The sequence below is a fragment of the Balaenoptera musculus genome, chromosome 11 (assembly GCF_009873245.2).
Source record: "Balaenoptera musculus isolate JJ_BM4_2016_0621 chromosome 11, mBalMus1.pri.v3, whole genome shotgun sequence".
NCBI lineage: Eukaryota > Metazoa > Chordata > Mammalia > Artiodactyla > Balaenopteridae > Balaenoptera > Balaenoptera musculus.
The window spans coordinates 52,822,436-52,845,847 of NC_045795.1; the positions used below are offsets into that span (position 1 = coordinate 52,822,436).

At 36.4% G+C, this 23,412-nt stretch overlaps 1 protein-coding gene across 1 annotated transcript in view; it reads right to left on the bottom strand.

Annotated features, from left to right (window-relative positions):
- CLASP2 (cytoplasmic linker associated protein 2) overlaps positions 1-23,412 on the bottom strand; it is a 176,983-nt gene that overhangs the window by 55,672 nt on the left and 97,899 nt on the right. The window contains 7 exon segments of the mRNA XM_036868146.1: positions 170-277; positions 840-1,010; positions 3,614-3,640; positions 6,498-6,524; positions 6,679-6,780; positions 9,245-9,262; positions 11,145-11,168. Coding sequence (XP_036724041.1) covers positions 170-277; positions 840-1,010; positions 3,614-3,640; positions 6,498-6,524; positions 6,679-6,780; positions 9,245-9,262; positions 11,145-11,168 — 477 coding nt within the window.

Genomic DNA, 23,412 nt, shown 5'->3' on the forward strand with positions numbered 1-23,412 from the left:
TTGCCCAAACATACAATTTCCTTCTGACTGTCTTCAAAAAGACAGAAAAGAGATAGAGGAAAAGATACAGTTGAAGAAATCATCAACTAAATCCAGGGTGTGTTGAGGTTATCAGATGGTAGGAACACAACAGGAAAGCAATTTGCCTCACACCTGCCCAAACACTTACCAAGGGGCTGAAAAGAGCGAACAGGACTCGTATCCCTGCTGCTCTCCCGACTGGCTTCCCGGCTGCACCCTTGACTCACACTTGGTCGAGGAATACGACTGCTTCGGGCTGGTATGAAGCAACAGCAGCACAGAAGGGGAGTAAACAGGAGATAGAGTTTGTATTTTTGATATTTTGGTTTTATTCTTTTTTTCTTTCTTTCTTTTTTTTTTTTTTTGGCCACTCCATGCAGCATGCGGGATCTTAGTTCCCCGACCAGGGATCGAAACCATGCCCCCTGCAGTGGAAGCGCAGAGTCTTAACCACTGGATCAGCAGGTAAGTCCCTATTCTTTTCTTTCTTAAAAACTAATAAATAAGTTTTTTCTAAGGTTGAGAAGAAATTTTTCTTGATGAAGCATTACCAGGAATACCGTTAAAATTCTTGAATACAGTCTTCTAGTTTGTATGTGATTAGAAGAGTAAAATGATATTTTACTAAAATGAAAAGATTTAAAATATAAATGAATTATACTTTCAAGATAAGATATCTAATTCCATTTTTAACCTATATTTCAGTTGTCCTTGAATTTTAAGTTGTTTTCCTCTAACTTAAAGTGCCTAAATTGAAGTCTTCAATGCCTGAAATACTAAAGAAATACAAGGTCCCAAGTTTTGCACAAAAATCTTACCCACTGAGAGCCTAGATGGACTAGCCTCTCTGCTACAGCCCTGGCTTCGTGGTATCTTGCTTCTCTTCTGTGCTGAGGCTGAATTGACCAGGACTCTTTGAACACCAGAGCTCACAGTGGAGAGGGCTGTTGTGGTCAGAACTCTGCCCGGAGACCCAGACCGGCTGCCAGCTAAACACCAAACACACATAAAAATGTTAAGATGTGAACTCCAAGAGAACTTGTTGAAAGGATAAAAATTCAAGAAGTGCACCTGAGAAAACTGTGATAGAATGGCAGTTCTAAGTTCAAAGGAATTAGACTGAGGAAGGTTTATATATACTCAAAACCTGGAATAAAAAGGTATACTATATATACTAGGATTGAATGGTAAATCATGTAAATATATTTTCAGTTTGGGGAGTATAAGATGCTATGTTTAATAAGGACAACACTATTATGATTTTCAGAACATAAATAGTAGAAAAGATTTCCAAAGAAATAACTTATCTAACAATACATTTCATGCAGCTAAAGCTATATGTTAAAATGCTATATATTAAAGCTATACATTTAAAAGGAAAAAATTAATAATTCTATTACTGTTATTATTTTTGTTAAGAATATGGTAATGAAAATGTGCTTCCTGTTAAAAGTATGCCTGCTGAGATGCCTCTGAATGGGCATAACAAGGTTATCTTGCAACTATGTGTATTTTTAAATTTTTACAAGATTTAATTTTAAATGTTTACAAAGTTGGGCCAGCTGAAAAAGAAACTTGCATTTTGCTATTTGCCTTCAAATAGCAGAGGGGTCTTGGGTGGCCGGTCTGCCAAGGAGATGTATACTGAGGGTAAAACACGACTAATGGGCAAATAAATGTCAAAGGCGGCAGACCCCTTCTAAACCAGTGATTTTCAGTCTTGGAAGACAAAGGATACGTGGTCAGGGATAGAGAAAGGGAGCTGGACAAAATCTCAGAGATTGGGGTAAGAGTTAAAAAAAAAGTTAAGAAACACGCTTTTAAACTAGAATTGCACGCGTTAGTGTTTAAGCTCCTTGTCAATCAAAACATTTTTGTCTGCATTGAAAAGGAAAATGAACTAGATAACTCCAAGGTATAATTTAACTCTAGATTCTGGATGGTAGCATTATAAAAGTTAAACTTGCACTTAAATAAAACTTCATGAAAGCAACATTTCCTCTTTGTTGGGAACTTCTCCACAGTCACTGCTCACCTGGTGTAATCTTACCCAATGACACTTCACTTCCACAGAGCAAAGATTAAAGACTCAAAGCCAATGGGGACAAGCAGGGAACATCAACCAGGGAGCAGTGCTGAGTGTGAGGCAGGGAGTGGTGACTTTTTAGTTCAAGCCAGCTCTGTCTTGAGGTAATACTGGCTACATTTTGGGACTTTTTTGTTTTTTAAATGAAAGCTTTGACATTTCCTGATTTTTATCATGTTGTGTAGACCAAATAATACATGAATAGAGGCAGGCTGAATGTGGTTCATGGGCTGCTAATCTGTGACCCTGGCTACCGTTTTCTTGGCATGGTCTTCCTGAATACAATTTAAACTCATGCTTAATTCCTAAACTTTATTAGCACACAAAATGAAACTCATCTTCCGCTGGTTATAGCAATACTGTAAAACAAATCAATGTTTACGATGACATCAGCAATTTATTATCTGTGTAGAAGGAATTCTAAATTGTTGCAGGGAAATTATACAAGTGTACTTTAAAATGATGACTCATTTGAATTGTTTCATGATATTTCAGGTGAAGAATCTTTAAATCAAGTTTCTTTCAGTTATAACCTTAGAGATACTCACAAGACACCTATTTTCTCCATGCAGCATCTAAACTAAACAAACACACCAAAACACCCAAACACCCAACATGCTACAAACTCACAATGCAAGATAAGCTGATGGAATATTTTATGGGAACACTTGCAACAATATAAAAAGAGTAAATTATGAACTGAACACATACAACACGTTATTCTGTTAAAACTAATGTAAGTTTAGGGGGTGACGGTGTTGGTAGGAGACTGGAGAATTCCTTGAAATGTGGATCTATTCAGCAGAGAGGAAACATACAGTATAGAAGCAGAGTAATCACGCTACCTATTCTAGATTTATTGAATTTATCAAAACTATGCAAGCTCACTCTCTATATATTTAAATTCATTCATGCCCTCTCCTGGGAAATAAAATTGGCAGTGTTAATCATTACCCGCAGCCCCTCCCCCGGCCCCCACCAACAGCGTGTTAATTCCAGTGCCTACAACCCATTTTGGAATTATTTATACTTAGAAGAAAATATCAAGGCTCTTTCTCCAGCAAAAGAACTACCAAGGCTAATTATTTCTTCTAGGAAAACCACATAGTTGATGAAAAAGAGTATGATGTACCTAGGGAATAGCATGCTACTAGAAAATAATTTATGAAATTTGAAATTAGATACCTAATTTCTCTTGTGCTGCCTAAAGTTTTCAAATTACCATTTTATACTTTTTATGAGATGTTTTCAAGGCATTACTAAAGCTCCTTGTTTTTGAATGTTTACACCTGTGGCATCAACATGGATAATTTTAAAAACCCAGGGTTTTGGTAATAAATAAGGACAGGTCAAAGAAAAATCATAACTGGTGATTTTTACCCCAATAATGGCTACAGAATGATATAATATTAAATGTTAAGAATTTCTGCTGAATAGAACCCATTCTTGATAATGAAAATAGGTGATCAAACAACAGATGCACACATAAAGTCTATATATTCTTACCACCAATGGTATTAGCAGATTGTGATCCTGAACAAGTGTAAAGGCAGAATTAGGGTAAGGGTTATAATCCATGAAGAGGGAAGAAGCAGATTTAAAATGAATGGCAGATGGAAATAAGAAAGCTTTAGTCAGTTCTTAGGAAATAAAAAATTCTAAAGCAAAAAAAGCAAACTTTAAAAAAAAATCCCAAAACCATTGATGTCTGTAACAAAAGCAGAACATTTAGTAGTTTTTAGCTGATAAACTGAAATCAGACACTCATGTACAAAGCAGATGAAATGAAGGTGCAAAAGTAAATGTAAATTCTTCAGCTTTTCTTCTATTGATAGCCTAAAATCTAAATAATTAAATGTTTAAATTTTTATAATTTAAACATTTAATTTAAAACTACAGGTAAGGAAGAACTACAACATCTTCTAGCTGAAGAAAAATTACATGAAAAAGCTACAGGTTTTATCTTTCTTAAGACACACAGGGAAAAAAAAACCAAACAGTAGAGGGGTGGGGTGGAGAGACAAAATTTCTGACAGGCTGTACAATCATTTGTACATAATCAGTCACTACCAACAACAAAAGACACAATATTTACGTAAACATTTAAGTCTGGAAGTCTCTCCACTGGGTCTGTTTTTATTTATTTTTGGTTAGCCATCAGAACATACCTGCTGTGACCCAAGAGATTTTTTTTTCCTAAATGGTGATATAAAAATATGGAAAAGACCATGCAAACCCTAATGAATTACTTCACAACAAAGTGAAGATGGAGAGCACAGCAATATTTCTGTGCAAATATGTGTAAAGAAACTTGCATGAAATTATACAAGGCCACAATATCTTTTTTCAAAAGAATTTGAAATGAAAAAAACAGTCATTCAAATAAATAAGCAGGCAAATAAACAAAAACCTCACCAATATGATTTAAAATCTAAGTGATTTTATAGTGGGAACATCTTCTGATCTTAAAATCCTACTAGGTCTAAAAATCTATCATTATGTTCTCACACTCTAGGAGAGGATTGCAAGTATTGTGGATTGGGTTTCAAAGTGAAAAACCAAATGTAAAAAAATTATTCTATATTCTCTTGAAGTGATCAGTAGTTATAATATACTTAAAAGGGAGTTCCTTAAGTAATATATTAAAAAACCATACACAAAGCACTTTGAATCTCTGCCATGAGTTCAGTCTTAGTATTACTTTAGAAGAGAACTCAGTAAAATATCTCATATAAAATTGTTTTATCCTTAAGATGCTGGATACAGACAGTTTCTGGTTGCTACCTTTATTTTTCTTTCTGCTTTAAATTTCCTAACTTCACCATTATTTTTGTTTCCTGAAGGCCATAAGAAATAACAACAAAGAAGTGCACAATAGGAGTATAAAATTCAGTTGACATTAGGTTAAGAAAAACAAGGACATCAATTTCACCAGCTAAAATATAGAGCACATACTTTGTGCTCAGGCAAAATACTAATTTAATTCTCACAACAATCCTGTGAGATTATCCTCTTCATTTTACTGGTTACAGTAGAAGTATATAGAAATACAGCAACTTTAAATAACCTGGAAAAGCCATGGATCAAATCCATGATCTAAATCAACACTTCTCAGACTTGATTGTAACACAAATCACTTGATGATCTTGTTAAAGACTGAATTCAATAGATCTGTGGTGGCATGAGATTGTACATTTCCCAGGTGATGCTGATGCTGGTCTGGGTACCCCATTTGGAATAGCAAGGCTCTAAACTACTATGCTATACTCCTAAAGATTAAGTTACTTTAACAGTTACCCTAAAAATACACAAGATCAGGGAAGAATGTGGTATGATCTAGTCCTAATTTGGTTGGGAGAAGAGCTCTCACCCAGAGGGCATTTGCCATTTTTTCCTATTTGTAAATAACCCTCAATTTGCAAACTAATTTTACTAAGCATTTCTGCTTATTTTTAGGACTCTTGTTGAGTGCTCCCATCATTACTCTGTCTAGATTTTTTGACTTTGTAAAGAGGAGAATCTGCTAGGCCGGACTTGTCTAATCACTGCCCTGACCCCCTCTAAGCCCAGCTCCTTTCTCTGATTCCACGATTCAAGAATCAAGTTAAAAAAACAGACAAATTGGGCATCTATATCCTGGAAGAGTCACCTAAACAATAGTGGAAGATAGCTACATCTATTTCTTTCCAAAATGGCCAAGTATATAGAAGAACCCCAGAATTACCTCCCTAGAAAAAATTCCTGTTCTAAGAGGTATGTGCTAAGGAAAATCTCTTGATAAAGAAGGAATGTGAACTCTTTTAAATTAATTATGCCGTAAGTGTATATATTACTATTCTGGAATATATAGGAATGGATCATTCATTTTACCTAGAATTCAAAATTGTGCTTTTTAATAATTGTGTTTATAAGAAACTCAGCTTCCAATGAAATTGCAAAAATATAAATCTTAAATTTAAAAAGGAATATAACAAAACTGGTCATTTCAATTTGTTTCCTCTTTATGAATCAGTATATACCTGCCAAAAATGCTAACTGCATTCTAACAGATTTTAGGGAAAGTACAAAGATACCACATATCTGCCCTTGAACAACATTAGCTAGATGCAACCAGATCTGATGCTAACATATGGCAATTATTTTGCCTCTAAAAAGCACAATTTTCCACATTTACAAGTTTCTGAGTAGACTGTGAAAACCTTAATGTTAAAAGATTTGTGCTATTTAAAATATCTCCATGCAAAAGTCTGTATAGCAGATGAAGTTTTTCTTTCTAAGTGCAGATATCAATGATGCAGCCCTAATAACACACCAAAGACAAGACAACACCCACTCCAAAAATTCCAAAACATGCACAACAACTGACCCAAAACATTGAAAAAAAAAATACCTTCATTTTTGTCAGGTGATGATGAACCTAAAGTACAGAACAAGAACTCAGTATATGGCTTGTCTTTTTTGAAATTAGTTTTGTCTTTTTCCATTGGTCAATCTCTTCATACAGTAACATACAAGGAATACGCTTATCCTAACATATTAGAAATATGGGAGAACTAATAGGCAATACGTACGCTGTGACTGAGACACCATTTTTGTTCGACTTCTTCCTCTGGAATCTGTCTTGGAGTTTCCCATACCAGCAAGTGGTGCTGAAAGCTTTGCTCTCACCCGGCCTAAGGAATAAAATTATTTACATAATTAAAGACTTTTTTCTATAATAATATTTAGTAATGAGGAAAAAAATCTCACTATAATTTTCTAATTGGGTGTGCTTTTCAAGTATTGTTAAATTCTGTAATAATGTAACCTTCACTTACAGATTATAAGATTATAGTTCTCTTAAAATTTTAAAAATACATACTGCTTTTTACGTGTTGCACGATAAGCTAACTTTCCTTTACGGGTAAGAATAAAGTCAAACTAAAAGATCTCCATTCTCAGTTTGATATTATTAGTCCAGTAAAGTAGAGTTATAATTAAGATAATTACCACAGGCATGCACTTATTCTTAATTGGTAGTTCCAATTTTAAAATTTCAGTTTCCATGAAATTTAATTTATTCTCAAATCCACCCTGTAGTTTAAAATACAAGCTAATCTTGGAAACAACAACACAAACAATCTTTCTGACTGAAAATGTACTTCTAAAGAGATCTGCAAGAAGATACAATACTAGGTAAAATATCTCATCTTTTTATATCCTGTGCTAAACATGAGATTACTACAGATGAACATGGACACGTTTACTCTTCTCTTCCTCCAACTAACCAATTTCATTTATAAAATTATTTGAGGAAATACCAATCCTCAAAGAGATGGCACTTTTCTACACACATTTCCTTCTCTACCTCCAAGTTGCGTTCCTTTTTTCTCTTACTACTGCCTCATCCCCCTCCACAAAACCAAGCCGCAAGATGTTTCTAGAGCTCTTGAACCAAAGGAGATAATGCTTACCAAAGTGCTTAAGTAAACTGTCATTAGAAAAAACAAAAATATATTACTAGCAGGTACTTTGGTATTCTCAAGCAACAGTCTCAATCACTATCACATCAGAACCAATACCAAACATGATCATAAAGAAGGACTCAAAATACTTTTTAGTTAAAAGGCACAACTTTTAGGGCAATCACAATATAGAGGCTGGGGACTTTCCTGGTGGTGCAGTGGTTAAGAATCTGCCTGCCAATGCAGGCGACATGGGTTCGAGCCCTGGTCCGGGAAGATCCCACATGCTGCAGAGAAACTAAGCCTGTGTGCCACAACTACTGAGCCCATGTGCCACAACTACTGAAGCCTGCGTGTCCCGTGATCCACAACAAGAGAAGCCACTGCAATGAGAAGCCTGCACACCACAACGAAGAGGAGCCCCCGCTCACTGCAACTAGAGAAAGCCCGCACGCAGCAACAAAGACCCAAAGCAGCCAAAAATAAATAAACAAAATAAATTTTTAAAAAACCCCAACAATATAGGGGCTAGCCTAATATGGCAATATTAACTAGGAAAACATACACTAAAGAGTAAGGAAAAATTACAAAATTAAGAAATGAGTGAGGGAAGATAAGAGAATTAGGAACTAGGAATAAAATGAAGCAAAAGGAGAAGTACAGTTGGTAGATCCTAGCATTCTATCAACTTCTTTGAGGCCCCTAAAAAGCCCATAATTCAGGACTTTCACCCTTTTACAGAGTCTGTTTAGAATAGGACACAATGTTCTCCTGACTAAGAAGTAAAATAGAAAAAAATTATTATTTTTGAAATGCAGAATTTATCCAGTACAACAAAATTAGGATAAATTAAGTATTTTGATACTACCATTCTAAATTACAATGCCACAGTGCCAGAAACTAGTACTCTAGTTTAAAACTTAAAATATGAAAATATTTCAAATATATCAGAGTAAGTATGAGACCTCCAAAATGTTAAATCTACTTAGCCGTGTATCACAAGAAAATGTCATCCATGTAAAATTTAGAAAAAAAAAATGTGTTTCATATCAGAGGCTTAATAAGACAGCCTTCAGGCAGGATAAATATAAAAACTGAATTTTTTCCTTTCTACAAATTCAAAAGCAATAAATAATTTTTTAAAAGGTAAACTGGCTCAGTAAAATAAAGTATTATATCTAGCAAGGTTTTTGTAATCCCAAATTCAAGTCATATGCAATTCTCCAGTCACTGATTCAAAATCAAAGATACATTTAAAAGCTGACAAAATAAATGCATTTAAATGCTGAGGATATTTAAAGACGATAAAGCAATGGCACGTGCACTCCCAAAGTATAAATGAATTGGCATAAATTAAAAAACAAAAACACAAAATAAAAGCATTAATGTCACTACAAGAAAAAAATGAAACTATGTAACTTTATACTAGATATTGTTAAACATGTTAAGCATTTATGTTTTTCTAGCATGAGATGATCCAAGATACAAAGCAAAACTCCAGGATGAAGGATTAAAAAAAAATCCACATGTATAACTAACACAACCAAACATGAAATGTAAAAGCTACCACAGCTCGCAAATTATACAGATTTGCAAAGAAATTAGCCTATTTTAGTTTTTAATATTTAATTCCTACCAATGAAAATATTAATGTAGAGGTATTTGTGTTACTAACAAAATGTATAATTCTTACCATCTTCAGATGCTGTTCCTAAATAAGAGAAATAAAACAATAACATTTCAACAAAGTCTGCCAATGCTGATGTTAAAACCTTCCTCGCGCCTCCCACCCAACGAAAACAAAAGGGCAAAAGAAAAAATTTCTAGTTCGATAGCCTTAAATTAGCTTTTAAAAGATTCATTTTGAGATAAAAGAAAATTTGAGGTAACCTAATGACTCATAGCACAAAAAAGGTTAAAACTAGACAATTAAAAATAGCAAAATTCTATAACAAACCCATTTGTCTGCTATACTTCATACTTAAAATTTTAAATGGTGAAGAAAATTAGAGAAATTAATTACTCAAGAAAGATGCAACTTTCATTGCTCTCTCCAAAACGAAGATTTTTATAGATCTTTCCAATGTAAGAATTCTTTCTGTGCATTTTCAAAAGGTAGTCCGTAAAAGAACTAGAAAACTAATTGACAAACATGGGAATCAAATCCATGACCTAGGTCTCATTAACCCAGTATTTTCACCAAAGCATTACAAAGACCTATCAATCCATTAGCTATTTATTCAAAAATTTTTGTACTCCCTAAGACGTCAATGAAAACTAGCAAAAATGATCAAGTAAATGGAATTCCCTGGCACTCCAGTGGTTAGGACTCCATGCTTTCACTGCTGAGAGCCCGGGTTCAATCCCTGGTCGGGGAACTAAGATCCCACAAGCCGCACGGCACGGCCAAAAAAAAAACAAACTCACTACTACTATAGGGCAATAACAGATGTTTCTCCATGTGTGTGTATATAGATTTTTTTTTTAAAACACAGGATTAAACATCAGTGAGAGTAACACATCACACAACACAGGTGATTCCTCAAATAGGCTGATGTTTCTAACCCACAAAAGAAAACATTTTGATCTGGAATGGGAGAATAATTTGTTTTTAAAGGATCTAGAATCTCAGTGTTAGAAGTGATATTGAATGGTCTGAAATATAGAAACTATCTCTTGGTTAGGTTTTCTTTCATTTAATAATTTCTTAAATTTATGAAATACATTAAACACACACAGAAGCACAGAGACTAATTATAAGTAACACTCATGTACCCAACCCAAGATTAAATAAATCTTCCATTTCATCAGAATGGAAGATATACCAATTTCAGAGTTTATGTAATAATTGACAGAAAAACGTACAGTTTTCCATTTTCTCTAGATCTCATACTGTGACTTACAGATTCAGGATCTTCTTACAAGTTCTTATAAAAAAGCTCAAGTTCTTAGATAACATTATGGTATCTGATGAAGTGAAGGGCAAGTATGGATAATACACAGTCTAGTGTTAGACAAAAATACCATACAGATAAAAATTACCATACTGGATCAAGCAACTAAAGATAAACTAAATACTGAAATTAAAAAGGCATAGCTCAAAGTAAGTTCAATTTTGATTAAATGTTAATTTAAAACTCACTCTCTGAAAGACAGCATCTGTGACTTACATTTCATTTTCATAAATAACCATATGAATCTGTAAAATATGTCATTTGTCTCTCTCTGTATCAGAGTTATTAAACTAAAGAACTGAATCAAGTGACTTATGAGATTCCTTTCCCTTCTTCTGAATCTAATATTTCAGAGAAAGACTTAAGAAATCAAGAATATTCTAAGAGCTCAGGTAAAAAAAATTAAGAAAATTGATTTAACTTATAACAAAGAGTAACCTAGTATTTGAGTAAACTGAGAAACCCAAAATAGATATGATTAACCCAAAATTAAATCAGAGAATTACGTAGCCATTTTCACATTAAGAGTGCTGCCAAATAAGCAGCCTATTTTCAGAACTTAAGAGAACGAACAAAGGTATCATGTAGAATCCAAGAGCCATAAAATTTTTTAGGTGAATTAGAAAAGGAAGTTCTTACCATCCATCTTGTCAGAAGTATCCTCTGATGAAAGAGCAAGCAAAGAACGGAAGAAAACTTAGTATATTAGAAAAGGATTTTATAACCCCTGGAAAACATTATTTTTAAGAACACAGAATTCATAGCACACACGTATATATGAAGCTTGTTTTCAACTAAAACATAATAGGAGATTAAACGAGATGAGGTTTCTTTGTGAGATAAAGATACCAAAAAAAAAATTATATATATATAGAATTGAATTGACAATAAGTCTGATTTTCACTAGCCTATATAAGTTAGAGAAGCCCATGTCCCAACCTTGGACCCCTGCACCAACAGGCAAACCCCTTGCTTGGGTCTGCTGAGTTTCTCATAATCTAACAGTCACCTTGCCTTGCTTTCTCTTTTCCTCTATAGGCTAGAGCACACCTCCAAATTCTACTCTAAATTTAGCTGTCTCATCATTATCCTCTGTCTACCGTGTTGCTGCTTCCTCACCCCATCCTTTAGTACTTTCAGTCCCTTCAAGACCCGAAATATGGATAAATCTAACAACTAAATTGCTCTACCCCGCTACTTTGAGGTGCCCCAATAGAGAAAATTACAAAACCACGAAGTCATGCATACTGGCACTACTAGAAACTGGGGTAATTATCAGGCTTGACCTTTAGTGACTGTGCAGAAAAGTATTAATAAACCAGGCCTGATACTCTTAAGAAGAGCCTAGTTACAGGGCTAGCCCTTAGCTGGCCTTTGGGAATTTAGTTTTGGATCCTGATTATATCAATAAGGTTGTTTTGTGTGTTTGAGTGTTGGGGATGGGGTATTGAACTCCTGCTATACCAACTTGCCTGAATTGTTTTTGCAGACAATGTGATTTAGGGGAATACCTGTTATCTTTTTGGGAGTATGGAATTCTGGTAATTGTGGCTGGTTGTGCAGCACAGTGCTTGCATAACGACCGCCCTTTTACCCTCACCCTGGACTCTGAGTCTTAAGGAAGCTTCTCTGGACAGAAACACTATGCACATGTTCCACACTCATTGCTGGAGGAAGGAGCATGTTCTGTGCAGCCCGTCATTTTCGCCTCTGGGAGGGATAACTCTGAAAGCCTGTGCCTGGACTCCTCCAGACTACCGGATGAGTCTTTTTCCCTTGCTGATCCTGCCGTGTGTCCTTTTGCTATAATTAACCTCAGCCATGAGTACAGCTAACAGTCCTGTGAGTTCTTCTAGTGAGTTTCTAAATGTGTAGGTGGTTGCAGGAAGCCCAGAAGAGAGCCCCTCCTCTTGTGCCTCCTCAACTGCTATTCCAAACCTCAAGCCACCTCTCAGACACCCTACTTTCTATTAGCTCAGTGTCCTGACTCTGACTCCTCAGACATGAAGACACAGCTACCTCCTGATGACACGGCTCTTGATGCTCGCCCGCCCAAAATATATCTGAATCTACCCCCTTCATTTCTTTCCCTTCTACCTCAGTAAAACTGATGACCCTTCCACATCCAAGGCTAACTAACTCCCCAGCTCTTCTCTATACATCCTATTCCTTATGTCTCTCATATGAACTTTGACCGTAACAATTTCCTTTCATTCTTCCATTTTTTACTTTTCCTTCTCTACTGATCCTACCATCTTAGTATACAAACATATTTAACTCCCTCAATTTTAAAAAACAAGAAGTTCATTAACCTTTAACAACGGATAATTCCTACAATCTTCTTTCATCTCTTCTCAACCGCTAAGCATAGGAATAATTTATACAGATTCTCCTTCCAACGTCTTCCTCAATCAACTGAAATCTGACTTCTGTCCACATGACTCCAACTGAAAACATTTATTTTCTTTTTCATTTAAGCAATCCCACAGGCCTAGTTGTTGAGAACAAATATTCATAAATATGCATAGATATATCAAGGTTTCCTTAACAGAAATTCCTGTCTCCCATCATACCAAGCTTCCTCTTCAGGATAAAGTTTTCAAGGGTAAACCTCAAAACACTCATCATATCCCCATTGCCAAAGGATTCAGTACTTCAGTGGATGAAAAATCCTGTGGCAACTGCTTTAAGAAATGTATTGAGTTTAATATTGAAAGATTACAGTAAGAACAATTCTCTAATGACTTCCAAGTCTAATCTCAAGCACAGATCTCTCTCCTGAGTTCTCTGCCACTGTATGTAATTCTTTCTCATATACTACTATGCCTCCGAACACTTCCAGTTTGATGTCTCAGGGGTTTCAAACTCAAAATGCGTAAAACTCAACAAGCTTTTAGCTGCTCATCCTTTAGCAACCTACCAATAGACTGAGAGACTCTTTCAATATAGAAGCATATATCTCTGGATCCATAAATGTTCAGCCATGATAAACAAGGCTCAAAGAGAAGAAAACAAGGAATACACAAGTCACATCTGTATAAGAAAGTTGAGGAAGGGGGAGGAGGGGGTTTAGAAAGAAAAAGGAAGGAAGGAAGGAAGGAAGGAAGGGGGGAGGGGGGAGGGAGGGGGGGAGGGAAGAAAAAGAAAAAAAGACATAGAAATAGAAAGAATGAGAAAATCTATTCTCTAAGCCCTGGACAGAGGCACAGACAAGTATCTCATTGTGCCTGAGTGTGAACCTGGGCCAGATGAAGAAAAGAGGATAGATGGACAACTTTCCCTTCTGTAAAGAAGCAAACATGCCATTCAAACCTTAAAGAACCAAAAGAAACAAATTAAGCAATCTCATGGCACTATTATGACTTTCTTATGAAAAAAAAAAAATTGCTGCTGGGAATTTCCTGGCAGTCTAGTGGTTAGGACTCCGTGCTTTCAGCCGAGGGCCTGGGTTCAATCCTTGGTTGGGGGAACTAAGATCCCACAAGCTAAGTGGCATGTCCAAAAATTTTAAAAAAAGAATTGCTGCAAATGGCTTTCGAGTTCATATTAAAACATTTCAAATTCAGTATTTTTTTCTGGTACTAAAAAATAATAGATACTAAATATAATGTTTTATTTTTAAGACTCAGGATGAATGTTTTATTTCTATTTGTTTTCCATTTTCCCCACTTAAAAAAATTAATGTATAATTCATGTACCATAAAATTTACTTTCATAGTATACAATTCAGTGTTTTTAATATATTCACAAGACTTAACAACCCTCATAAATATCTAATTTCAGAACATTTTCATCACCCCAAAAAGAAATCTTATACCCATTGATGTCATTCCCTATTTTCCCGACTCCCAACCCCTGGCAACAACTAATTTACTTTCTGTTTCTGTGGATTCACGTATTCTAGGCATTTCATGTAAATGGAATCATACAGTATGTGGCTGTTTGTGTCTAACTTTATAATGTTTTCGAGTTCCACTCCTCTTAGAGCATGCATTAGTATTTCACTTTTATGTAATGTGCTCCTTTTTATGACTGAGTAATATTCTGCTTCATTGTATGCACATACCTGCCTAACCATTCACCAGCTGATGGACATTTGGGTTGTTTCCGCTTTTTGGCTGTTATGAATAATGTTGCTATGAACATTCATTTGTGTACATGTTTTAATGAGAACATATGTTTCACATGTCTTGGGTATACAGCTAGGAGTGGAACCGCTGGGCCACATGCTAACTCAATGTTTCACTTTTTGAGAAACTGCCAAACTGTTCCCATAGTGGCTCCACTTACATTCCAGGAGCAGTGTATGAGGGTTTCAATTTCTCCATATCCTCACCAGCATTTGTTATTGTCCATTCTTTGGATAATAGCCTAGCGGGTGTGAAGAGGTATCTCATTGTGCTTTTGATTTGCACTTCCCTAATGTCTAAGGACGTTGAGTATCTTTTCATGTGCTTTCATTGGCAATTTGTATATTGTCTTTAAAGAAATATGTATTCAAATCCTTTGCTTATTTTTAAATAGAATTGCCTTTTTGTTACTGAGTTATGAGTTCTTTATATACTTGAGATGTAAGTCCCTAATCAGATATGTGATTTGCAAATGTTTTCTCTCATTTTGTGTGTTGTCTTTTCACTTTCTTGATGGTGCCCTCTGAAGCACAATGTTTTTAATTTTGATGAAGTCCAATTTATCTAGCTTTTCTTTGGTTGTTTGTGTTTGGTGTAGTATCTAAGAGGTTACGAAGATTTACACCTGTGTTTTCTTCTAAGCATTTTATAGTTTTAGCTCTTACATTTGTGTTTTTTATCCATTTTGAGTTAATTTTTTGGATATGATATGAGGTAGGGGTCCAAATTCATTCCTTGGCCCCTGGCTATCGAGTTGTTCCAGCAACATTTGCTGAAAAGAATTCTTGCCTACTGCATGGTCTTGGCACCCTTGTTGGAAATCAACTGACCATAGATATATGGGATTATTTCTGGACTCTCAATTCTATTACATTGGTGTATATATCTATCTTTATGCCAGTACCACACAGACTTGATTACTGTAACTTTGAAGTAAATTTTGAAATTGGGAAGTGTGAGTACACCAAGTTCGGTCTTTTTCAAGATCGTTTTATCTATTCTGGAAACTTTGCTTTGTCATTTGGATTTTAGGAGCAGTTTGTCAATTTCTATAAAAAGGCAGCTGGACTTTTGATAGGGATTGCATTGGATCTGTATGTCAATTTCCCATCCTAATACTAAGTCTTTAAATAACCTGTGTGTCTTTCCATTTATTTAGAGCTTTAAATTCTTCTAACAATGTGTTGTAGTTTTTAGTGCACAAGTGTGAAATAAAACATATATATGCGCCCAATTCCTGGCACAGAGCTCCTAAAACCCTTGTAATTTCTCAAGTGGTAAGAGCACTTGGAGTACCTTTGTCTCTAATATTTGCTCGTTGACCCTGGTACCTGACAGAGTTCCTAAATCCCTTGGAATTTCCTGGGTGATAGGAGTGTCTTTTGTTCTAATAAGGCATTTCCTGGTGGTCTCCTCGACAGCCTCAGGATGGGGGATGGTCACCAGAAAGATGAAACCATGATTAAAGCTTGGAATTTTCAGCCCCATCCTCCATCCTCTGGGAAGAGGTGTGAGGCTGGAGACTAAGTTAATGATCAATTATGACTATGTGATGAAGCCTCCATAAAAATGCCAAAAGCACAAGATTCAGAGAGTTTCTGGGTTGGTGAACACACCCATATGCTGGGAGGGTGGCACACTGCAACTCCACAGGGAAAGAAGCTCTTGGGCTTGAGACCCTTCCAGACCTCGCCCCCTGTATCTCTTTATCCGGCTTTTCATTCATACCCTTTAATATCCTTTGTAATAAACCAGTAATCTAGTAAGTAGACTGTTTTCCCAAGATCTGTGAGCCACTCTAGCAAATTAATTTAACTCAAGGAGGGGGCAAGGGAACCTGTGACTTAGAGCCAGTTGGTCAGAAGCACAGGTAACAACCTGGACTTGCAACTGATGTCTGAGGTGTGGGTGAGTGGGGGCGGGGGTCGTAACAGACTAAGCCCTTAACCTGTAAGGTCTGTGTTAACTATGGTTAGGGTCACAACTGAATTGAATTTTAGGACATCTAGGTGTTGTCTGAGAATTGCTTGATGTGAAAATCCCACACATCTCGTGTCAGCAATATTATGAGTGTAAGAGTAAAGGAGAAACATAAGAGTGGTTCATCCTAGAGAAGTCTTACACTTCTTTTGTTCTATCGATTCCTATATACAATGTATTATTCCTTTTGAGGCTATTATAATTGGAATTGCTTTTTTACTTTATTTTCAGATTGTTCATTGCTAGCATTTTAAAAAAATGGTTTATTATTATTTTTTCTGACTCTATCAACTATTTTTATTTCATTTTTTTCATACAGCCAGTTCTTATTAGTTATCTATCTTATACATATTGGTGTATATATGTCAATCCCAATCTCCCAACTCATCCCATCACCACCACGACCCCCGTCCCCCGCTTTCCCCCCTTGGTGTCCATACGTTTGTTCTCTACATCTGTGTCTCTATTTCTACCTTGCAAACTGGTTCATTTGTACCATTTTTCTAGATTCCATATATATGAGTTCGTATACGATATTTGTTTTTCTCTTTCTGACTTACTTCACTCTGTATGAAAGTCTCTAGGTCCATCCACGTCTCTACAAATGACCCAATTTCGTTGCTTTTTATGGCTGAGTAATATTCCATCATATATATGTACCACATCTTCTTTATCCATTCGTCTGGCGATGGGCATTTAGGTTGCTTCCATGATCTGGCTATTGTAAACAGTGCTGCAGCGAACACTGGGGCGAATGTCTTTTTGAATTATGGTTTTCTCAGGGTATATGCCCAGTAGTGGGATTGCTGGGTCATATGGTAATTCTATTTTTAGTTTTTTAAGGAACCTCCATACTGTTCTCCATAGCGGCTGTATCAATTTACATTCCCATCAACAGTGCAAGAGGGTTCCCTTTTCTCCACACCCTCTCCAGCATTTGTTGTTTGTATATTTTCTGATGATGCCCATTCTAACCACTATGAGGTGATACCTCATTGTAGTTTTGATTTGCATTTTCTCTCATGATTAGTGATGTTGAGCAGCTTTTCATGTGCCTCTTGGCCATTTGTATGTCTTGCATGGAGAAATGCCTATTTAGGTCTTCTACCCATTTTCTGTTGGGCTGTTTGTTTTTTTAATATTGAGCTGCATGAGCAGTTTATGTATTTTGGAGATTAATCCTTTGTCCGGTGATTTATTTGCAAATATTTTCTCCCATTTTGAGGGTTGCCTTTTCGTCTTATTTACAGTTTCCTTTGCTGTGCAAAAGCTTTTAAATTTCATTAGGTCCCATTTGTCTATTTTTGTTTTTTATTTCCATTTCTCTAGGAGGTGGGTCAAAAAGGACCTTGCTGTGATTTATGTCATACAGTGTTCTGCCCATGTTTTCCTCTAAGAGTTTTATACTGTCCGGTATTACACTTAGGTCTTTAATCCATTTTGAGTTTATTTTTCTGTATGGTGTTAGGGAGTGTTCTGATTTCATTCTTTTATATGCAGCTGTCCAGTTTTCCCAGCACCACTTAGTGAAGAGACTGTCTTTTCTCCATTGTATATCCTTGCCTCCTTTGTCATAGATTAGTTGACCATAGGTGCATGGGTTTATCTCTGGGCTTTCTATCCTGCTCCATTGATCTATATTTGTTTTTGTCCCAGTACCATATTGTCTTGATGACTGTAGCTTTGTAGTATAGTCTGAAGTCAGGGAGTCTGATACCTCCAGCTCCGTTTTTTTCCCTCAAGATTGCTTTGCCTATTTGGGGTCTTTTGTGTCTCCATACAAATTTTAAGATGTTTTGTTCTAGTTCTGTAAAAAATGCCATTGATAATTTGATAGGGATTGCACTGAATCCGTAGATTGCTTTGGGTAGTATAGTCATTTTCACAATATTGATTCTTCCAACCCAAGAACATGGTATATCTCTCCATGTGTTTGCATCATTTTTGATATCTTTATCAGTGTCTTATAGTTTTCTGGGTACAGGTCTTTTACCTCCTTAGGTAAGTTTATTACTAGGTATTTTATTCTTTTTGTTGCAGTGGTGAATGGGATTGTTTCCTTAATTTCTCTTTTGATCTTTCGTTGTTAGAGTATAGGAATGCAAGAGATTTCTGTGCGTTAATTTTGTATCCTGCAACTTTACCAAATTCATTGATTAGCTCTAGTAGTGTTCTGGTGGCACCTTCAGGATTCTCTATGTATAGTATCACGTCATGTCATCTGCAAACAGTGACAGTTTTACTTCTTCTTTTCCAATTTGTATTCCTTTTATTTCTTTTTCTTCTCTGACTGCCGTGGCTAGGACTTCCAAAACTATGCTGAATAAGAGTGGTGAGAGTGGACATCCTGGTCTTGCTCCTGATCTTAGAGGAAATGCTTTCAGTTTTTCACCATTGAGAATGATGTTTGCTGTGGGTTTGTCGTATACGGCCTTTATTATGTTGAGGTAGGTTCCCTCTATGCCCACTTTCTGGAGAGTTTTTATCATAAATGGGTGTTAAATTTTGTCAAAAGCTTTTTCTGCATCTATTGAGATGATCATATAGTTTCTATTCTTCAGTTTGTTAATATGGTGTATCACATTGATTGATTTGCGTACATTGAAGAATCATTGCATCCCTGGGATAAATCCCACTTGATCATGGTGTATGATCCTTTTAATGTGTTGTTGGATTCTGTTTGCGTGTATTTTGTTGAGGACTTTTGCATCTATATTCATCAGTGATATTGCCCTGTAGTTTTCTCTTTTTGTGACATCTTTCTCTGGTTTTGGTATCAGGGTGATGGCCTCGTAGAATGAGTTTGGGAGTGTTCCTTCCTCTGCAATTTTTGGGAAGAGTTTGAGAAGGATGGGTGTTAGCTCTCCTCTAAATGTTTCATAGAATTCACCTGTGAAGCCAACTGGTCCTGGACTTTTGTTTGTTGGAAGATTTTTAATCACAGTTTCAATTTCATTACTTGTGATTGGTCTGTTCATATTTTCTATTTCTTTCTTGTTCAGTCTTGGAAGGTTATACCTTTCTAAGAATTTGTCCATTTCTTCCAGGTTGTCCATTTGACTGGCATAGAGTTGCTTGTAGCAGTCTCTTAGGATGCTTTGTATTCCTGCAGTGTCTGCTGTACCTTCTCTTTTTTCATTTCTAATTTTATTGATTTGAGTCCTCTCCCTCTTCTTCTTGATGAGTCTGGCTAAAAGTTTATCAGTCCTGTTTATCTTTTCAAAGAACCAGCTTTTAGTTTTATTGATCTTTGTGATTGTTCTCTTTGTTTCTATTTCATTTACTTCTGCTCTTATCTTCACGATTTCTTTCCTTCTAATAACTTTGGATTTTGTTTGTTCTTCTTTCTCTAGTTCCTTTAGGTGTAAGGTTAGATTGTTTATTTGAGATTTTTCTTGTTTCTTGAGGTAGGATTATATTGCTATAAACATCCAATAGGTTTTGGATTATCATGTTTTCGTTGTCATTTGTCTCTAGGTATTTTTTGATTTCCTCTTTGATTTATTCAGGGATCTCTTGCTTATTTAGTATTGTTTAGCCTCCATGTGTTTTGTGTTTTTCACGTTTTTTTAACTGTAATTTATTTCTACTCTCATTGTAGCGTTGTGGTTGGAAAAGATGCTTGATATGATTTCAATTTTCTTAAATTTACTGAGGCTTGATTTGTGACCCAAGATGTGATCTATCCTGGAGAATGTCCTGTGTGCACTTGAGAAGAAAGTGTAATCTGCTGTTTTCAGATGGAATGTCCTATAAATATCTATTAAATCTATCTGGCCTATTGTGTCATTTAAAGCTTGTGTTTCCTGATTAATTTTCTGTCTGGATGATCTGTCCACTGGTGTAAGTGAGGTGTTAAAAGTCCCCCACTATTATTGTGTTACTGTCGATTTCCTCTTTTATAGCTGTTAGCTTTTGCCTTATGTATTGAGATGTGCCTATGCTGGGTGCGTATATAATTGTTATATCTTCTTCTTGGATTGATCTCTTGATCATTATGTAGTGTCCTTCCTTGTCTCTTGTAACAGTCTTTATTTTAAAGTCTATTTTATCTGATATGAGTATTGCTACTCCAGCTTTCTTTTGATTTCCATTTGCATGGAATATCTTTCTTCATCCCCTCACTTTCAGTCTGTATGTGTCCCTAGGTCTGAAGTGGGTCTCTTTTAGACAGCATATATATGGGTCTTGTTTTTGTATCCATTCAGTGAGGCTGCGTCTTTTGGTTGGAGCATTTAATCCATTCATATTTAAGGTATTTATCGATATGTATGTTTCTATTACCATTTTCTTAATTGTTTTGGGTTTGTTTGGTAGGTCCTTTTCTTCTCTTGTGTTTCCCACTTAGAGAAGCTAAGCTCCTTTAGCATTTGCTGTAGAGCTGGTTTCATTGTGCTGAATCCTCTTAGCTTTTGCTTGATTTCTCTGTCAAATCTGAATGAGATCCTTGTCAGGTAGAGTAATCTTGGTTGTAGGTTCTTCCCTTTCATGACTTTAAATATATTGTGCCACTCCCTTCTGGCTTGTAGAGTTTCTGCTGAGGAATCAGCTGTTAACCTTACGGGAGTTCCCTTGTATGTTAATTGTTGTTTTTCCCTGGTTGCCTTTAATAATTTTTCTTTGTCTTTAATTTTTGTCAATTTGATTACTATGTGTCTTGGCATGTTTCTCCTTGAGTTTCTCCTGCCTGGGACACTCTGCACTTCCTAGACTTGGGTGGCTATTTCCTTTCCCATGTTAGGGAAGTTTTTGACTATAATCTCTTCAAGTATTTTCTCAGGTCCCTTCTTTCTCTCTTCTCCTTCTGGGACCCCTATAATGTGAATGTTGGTGCATTAAATGTTGTCCCAGAGGTCTCTTAGGCTGTCTTCATTGCTTTTGATTCTTTTTTCTTATTCTGGTCCATGGCAGTGAATTCCACCATTCTGCCTTACAGATCACTTGTCCATTCTTCTGCCTCAGTTATTCTGCTATTGATTCCTTCTAGTGTATTTTTCATTTCAGTTATTTTATTGTTCATCTCTGTTTGGTTGTTCTTTAGTTCTTCTAGGTGTTTGTTCTTTAATTCTTCTAGGTCTTTGTTAAACATTTCTTGCATCTTCTCGATCCTTGCCTCCATTCTTTTTTCCGAGGTCCTGGATCATCTTCACTATCATTATTCTGAATTCTTTTTCTGGAAGGTTGCCTATCTCCACTTCATTTAATTGTTTTTCTGGGGTTTTATCTTGTTCCTTCATCTGGTTCATAGTCCTCTGCCTTTTCATTTTGTTTATCTTTCTGTGAATGTGGTTTTCATTCCACAGGCTGCAGGATTGTAGTTCTTCTTGCTTCTGCTGTCTGCCCTCTGGTGGATAAGGCTATCTAAGAGGCTTGTGCAATCATGTATATACACATATCTATAAATATTTCTCTCTCTCTTAAGCTCAGTGTAAGTTCTTAGTGATGTCTTCAACTTTAGTCCATTTCCACATGGATCATTCTAGCCTTCTCTTGCTCATCTGTAACCTCCAACTCCAACAGTGGGAAAACGGGCTCCCACCATCTGCCATCCATTTACTTAATTCTTCAATTCCAGTACACATGTATTATGTTACATGCTTCCATGGAAACAACTTTATCAACTGAAATACACTGCTTTTGTGCATTTGCCTTACAGATTCCACTAATTTCCAGAGTTACTTAGGTCAGCATCTTTTCCCCCTATCCACCTCAGTGAGATTGTTTCATACATTTGTAATACAGTTAGATTCCTTTGTCATATAGTTAGATTTATTTGTCATTACATCCTGGGATGCTCCAACTACCTAAGTGATGTTTTTATTAAAAAATTTCTCATACATTAAGGTTCACTCTTTCTGCTGTAAAGTTCTATTGGTTTTGATAAATGCATCGTGTCATGTATCTACCAATACAGTATCATACTGCATATTTTCACCAAGCTAAACAATCCCCTCTGCCTTACCTATTCAACCTTCCTCTATCGCTCTGCCCCCCAGTCCTGGCAAACACTGATCTGTTTATCTTCTGTAGAGTTTTGGCTTTTCCAGAAAGTCATATAAATGTAATCAAACAGTATATAACCCTGGCAGACAGGCTTCTTTCATTTAGAACATGGGTTTACGGTTTATTCATTTCTTTGCCTGATTTGATAGCTCATTCCTTTTTATCACTGAATAATATTCCATTACATGGATGTACCACAGTTTGTTTATCAATTGACCTACTGAAGGACATCTTGGTTGCTTCTAGTTTTGGTGATTATGAATAAAGCTGCTATGAACGTTTAAAAAAAAAAAAAAAGAGGCTTGTGCCAGCTTCCTGATGGGAGGGGCTGGAGGTGGGTAGAGCTGGGTGTTGCTCTGGTGGGCAGAGCTCAGTAAAACTTTAATCTGCTTGTCTGCTGATGGGTGGGGCTGAGTTCCCTCCCTGTTGGTTGTTTGGCCTGAGATGACCCAGCACTGGAGGCTAATGGCTCTTTGGTGGGGCTAATGGCGGACTCCAGGAGGGCTCATGCCAAAGAGTACTTCCCAGAACTTCTGCTGCCAGTGTCCTTGTCCCTGCAGTGAGCCACAGCCACCCCCTGCCTCTGCAGGAGACCCCACAACACTAGCAGGTAGGTCTGGTTAAGTCTCCTATGGGGTCCCTGCTCCTTCCCCCGGATCCTGATGCACACACTACTTTGTGTGTGCCCTCCAAGAGTGGAGTCTCTGTTTCCCCCAGTCCTGTCGAAGTCCTGCAATCAAATCCCGCTAGCCTTCAAAGTCTGTTTCTCTGGGAATTCCTCCTCCCTTTGCTGG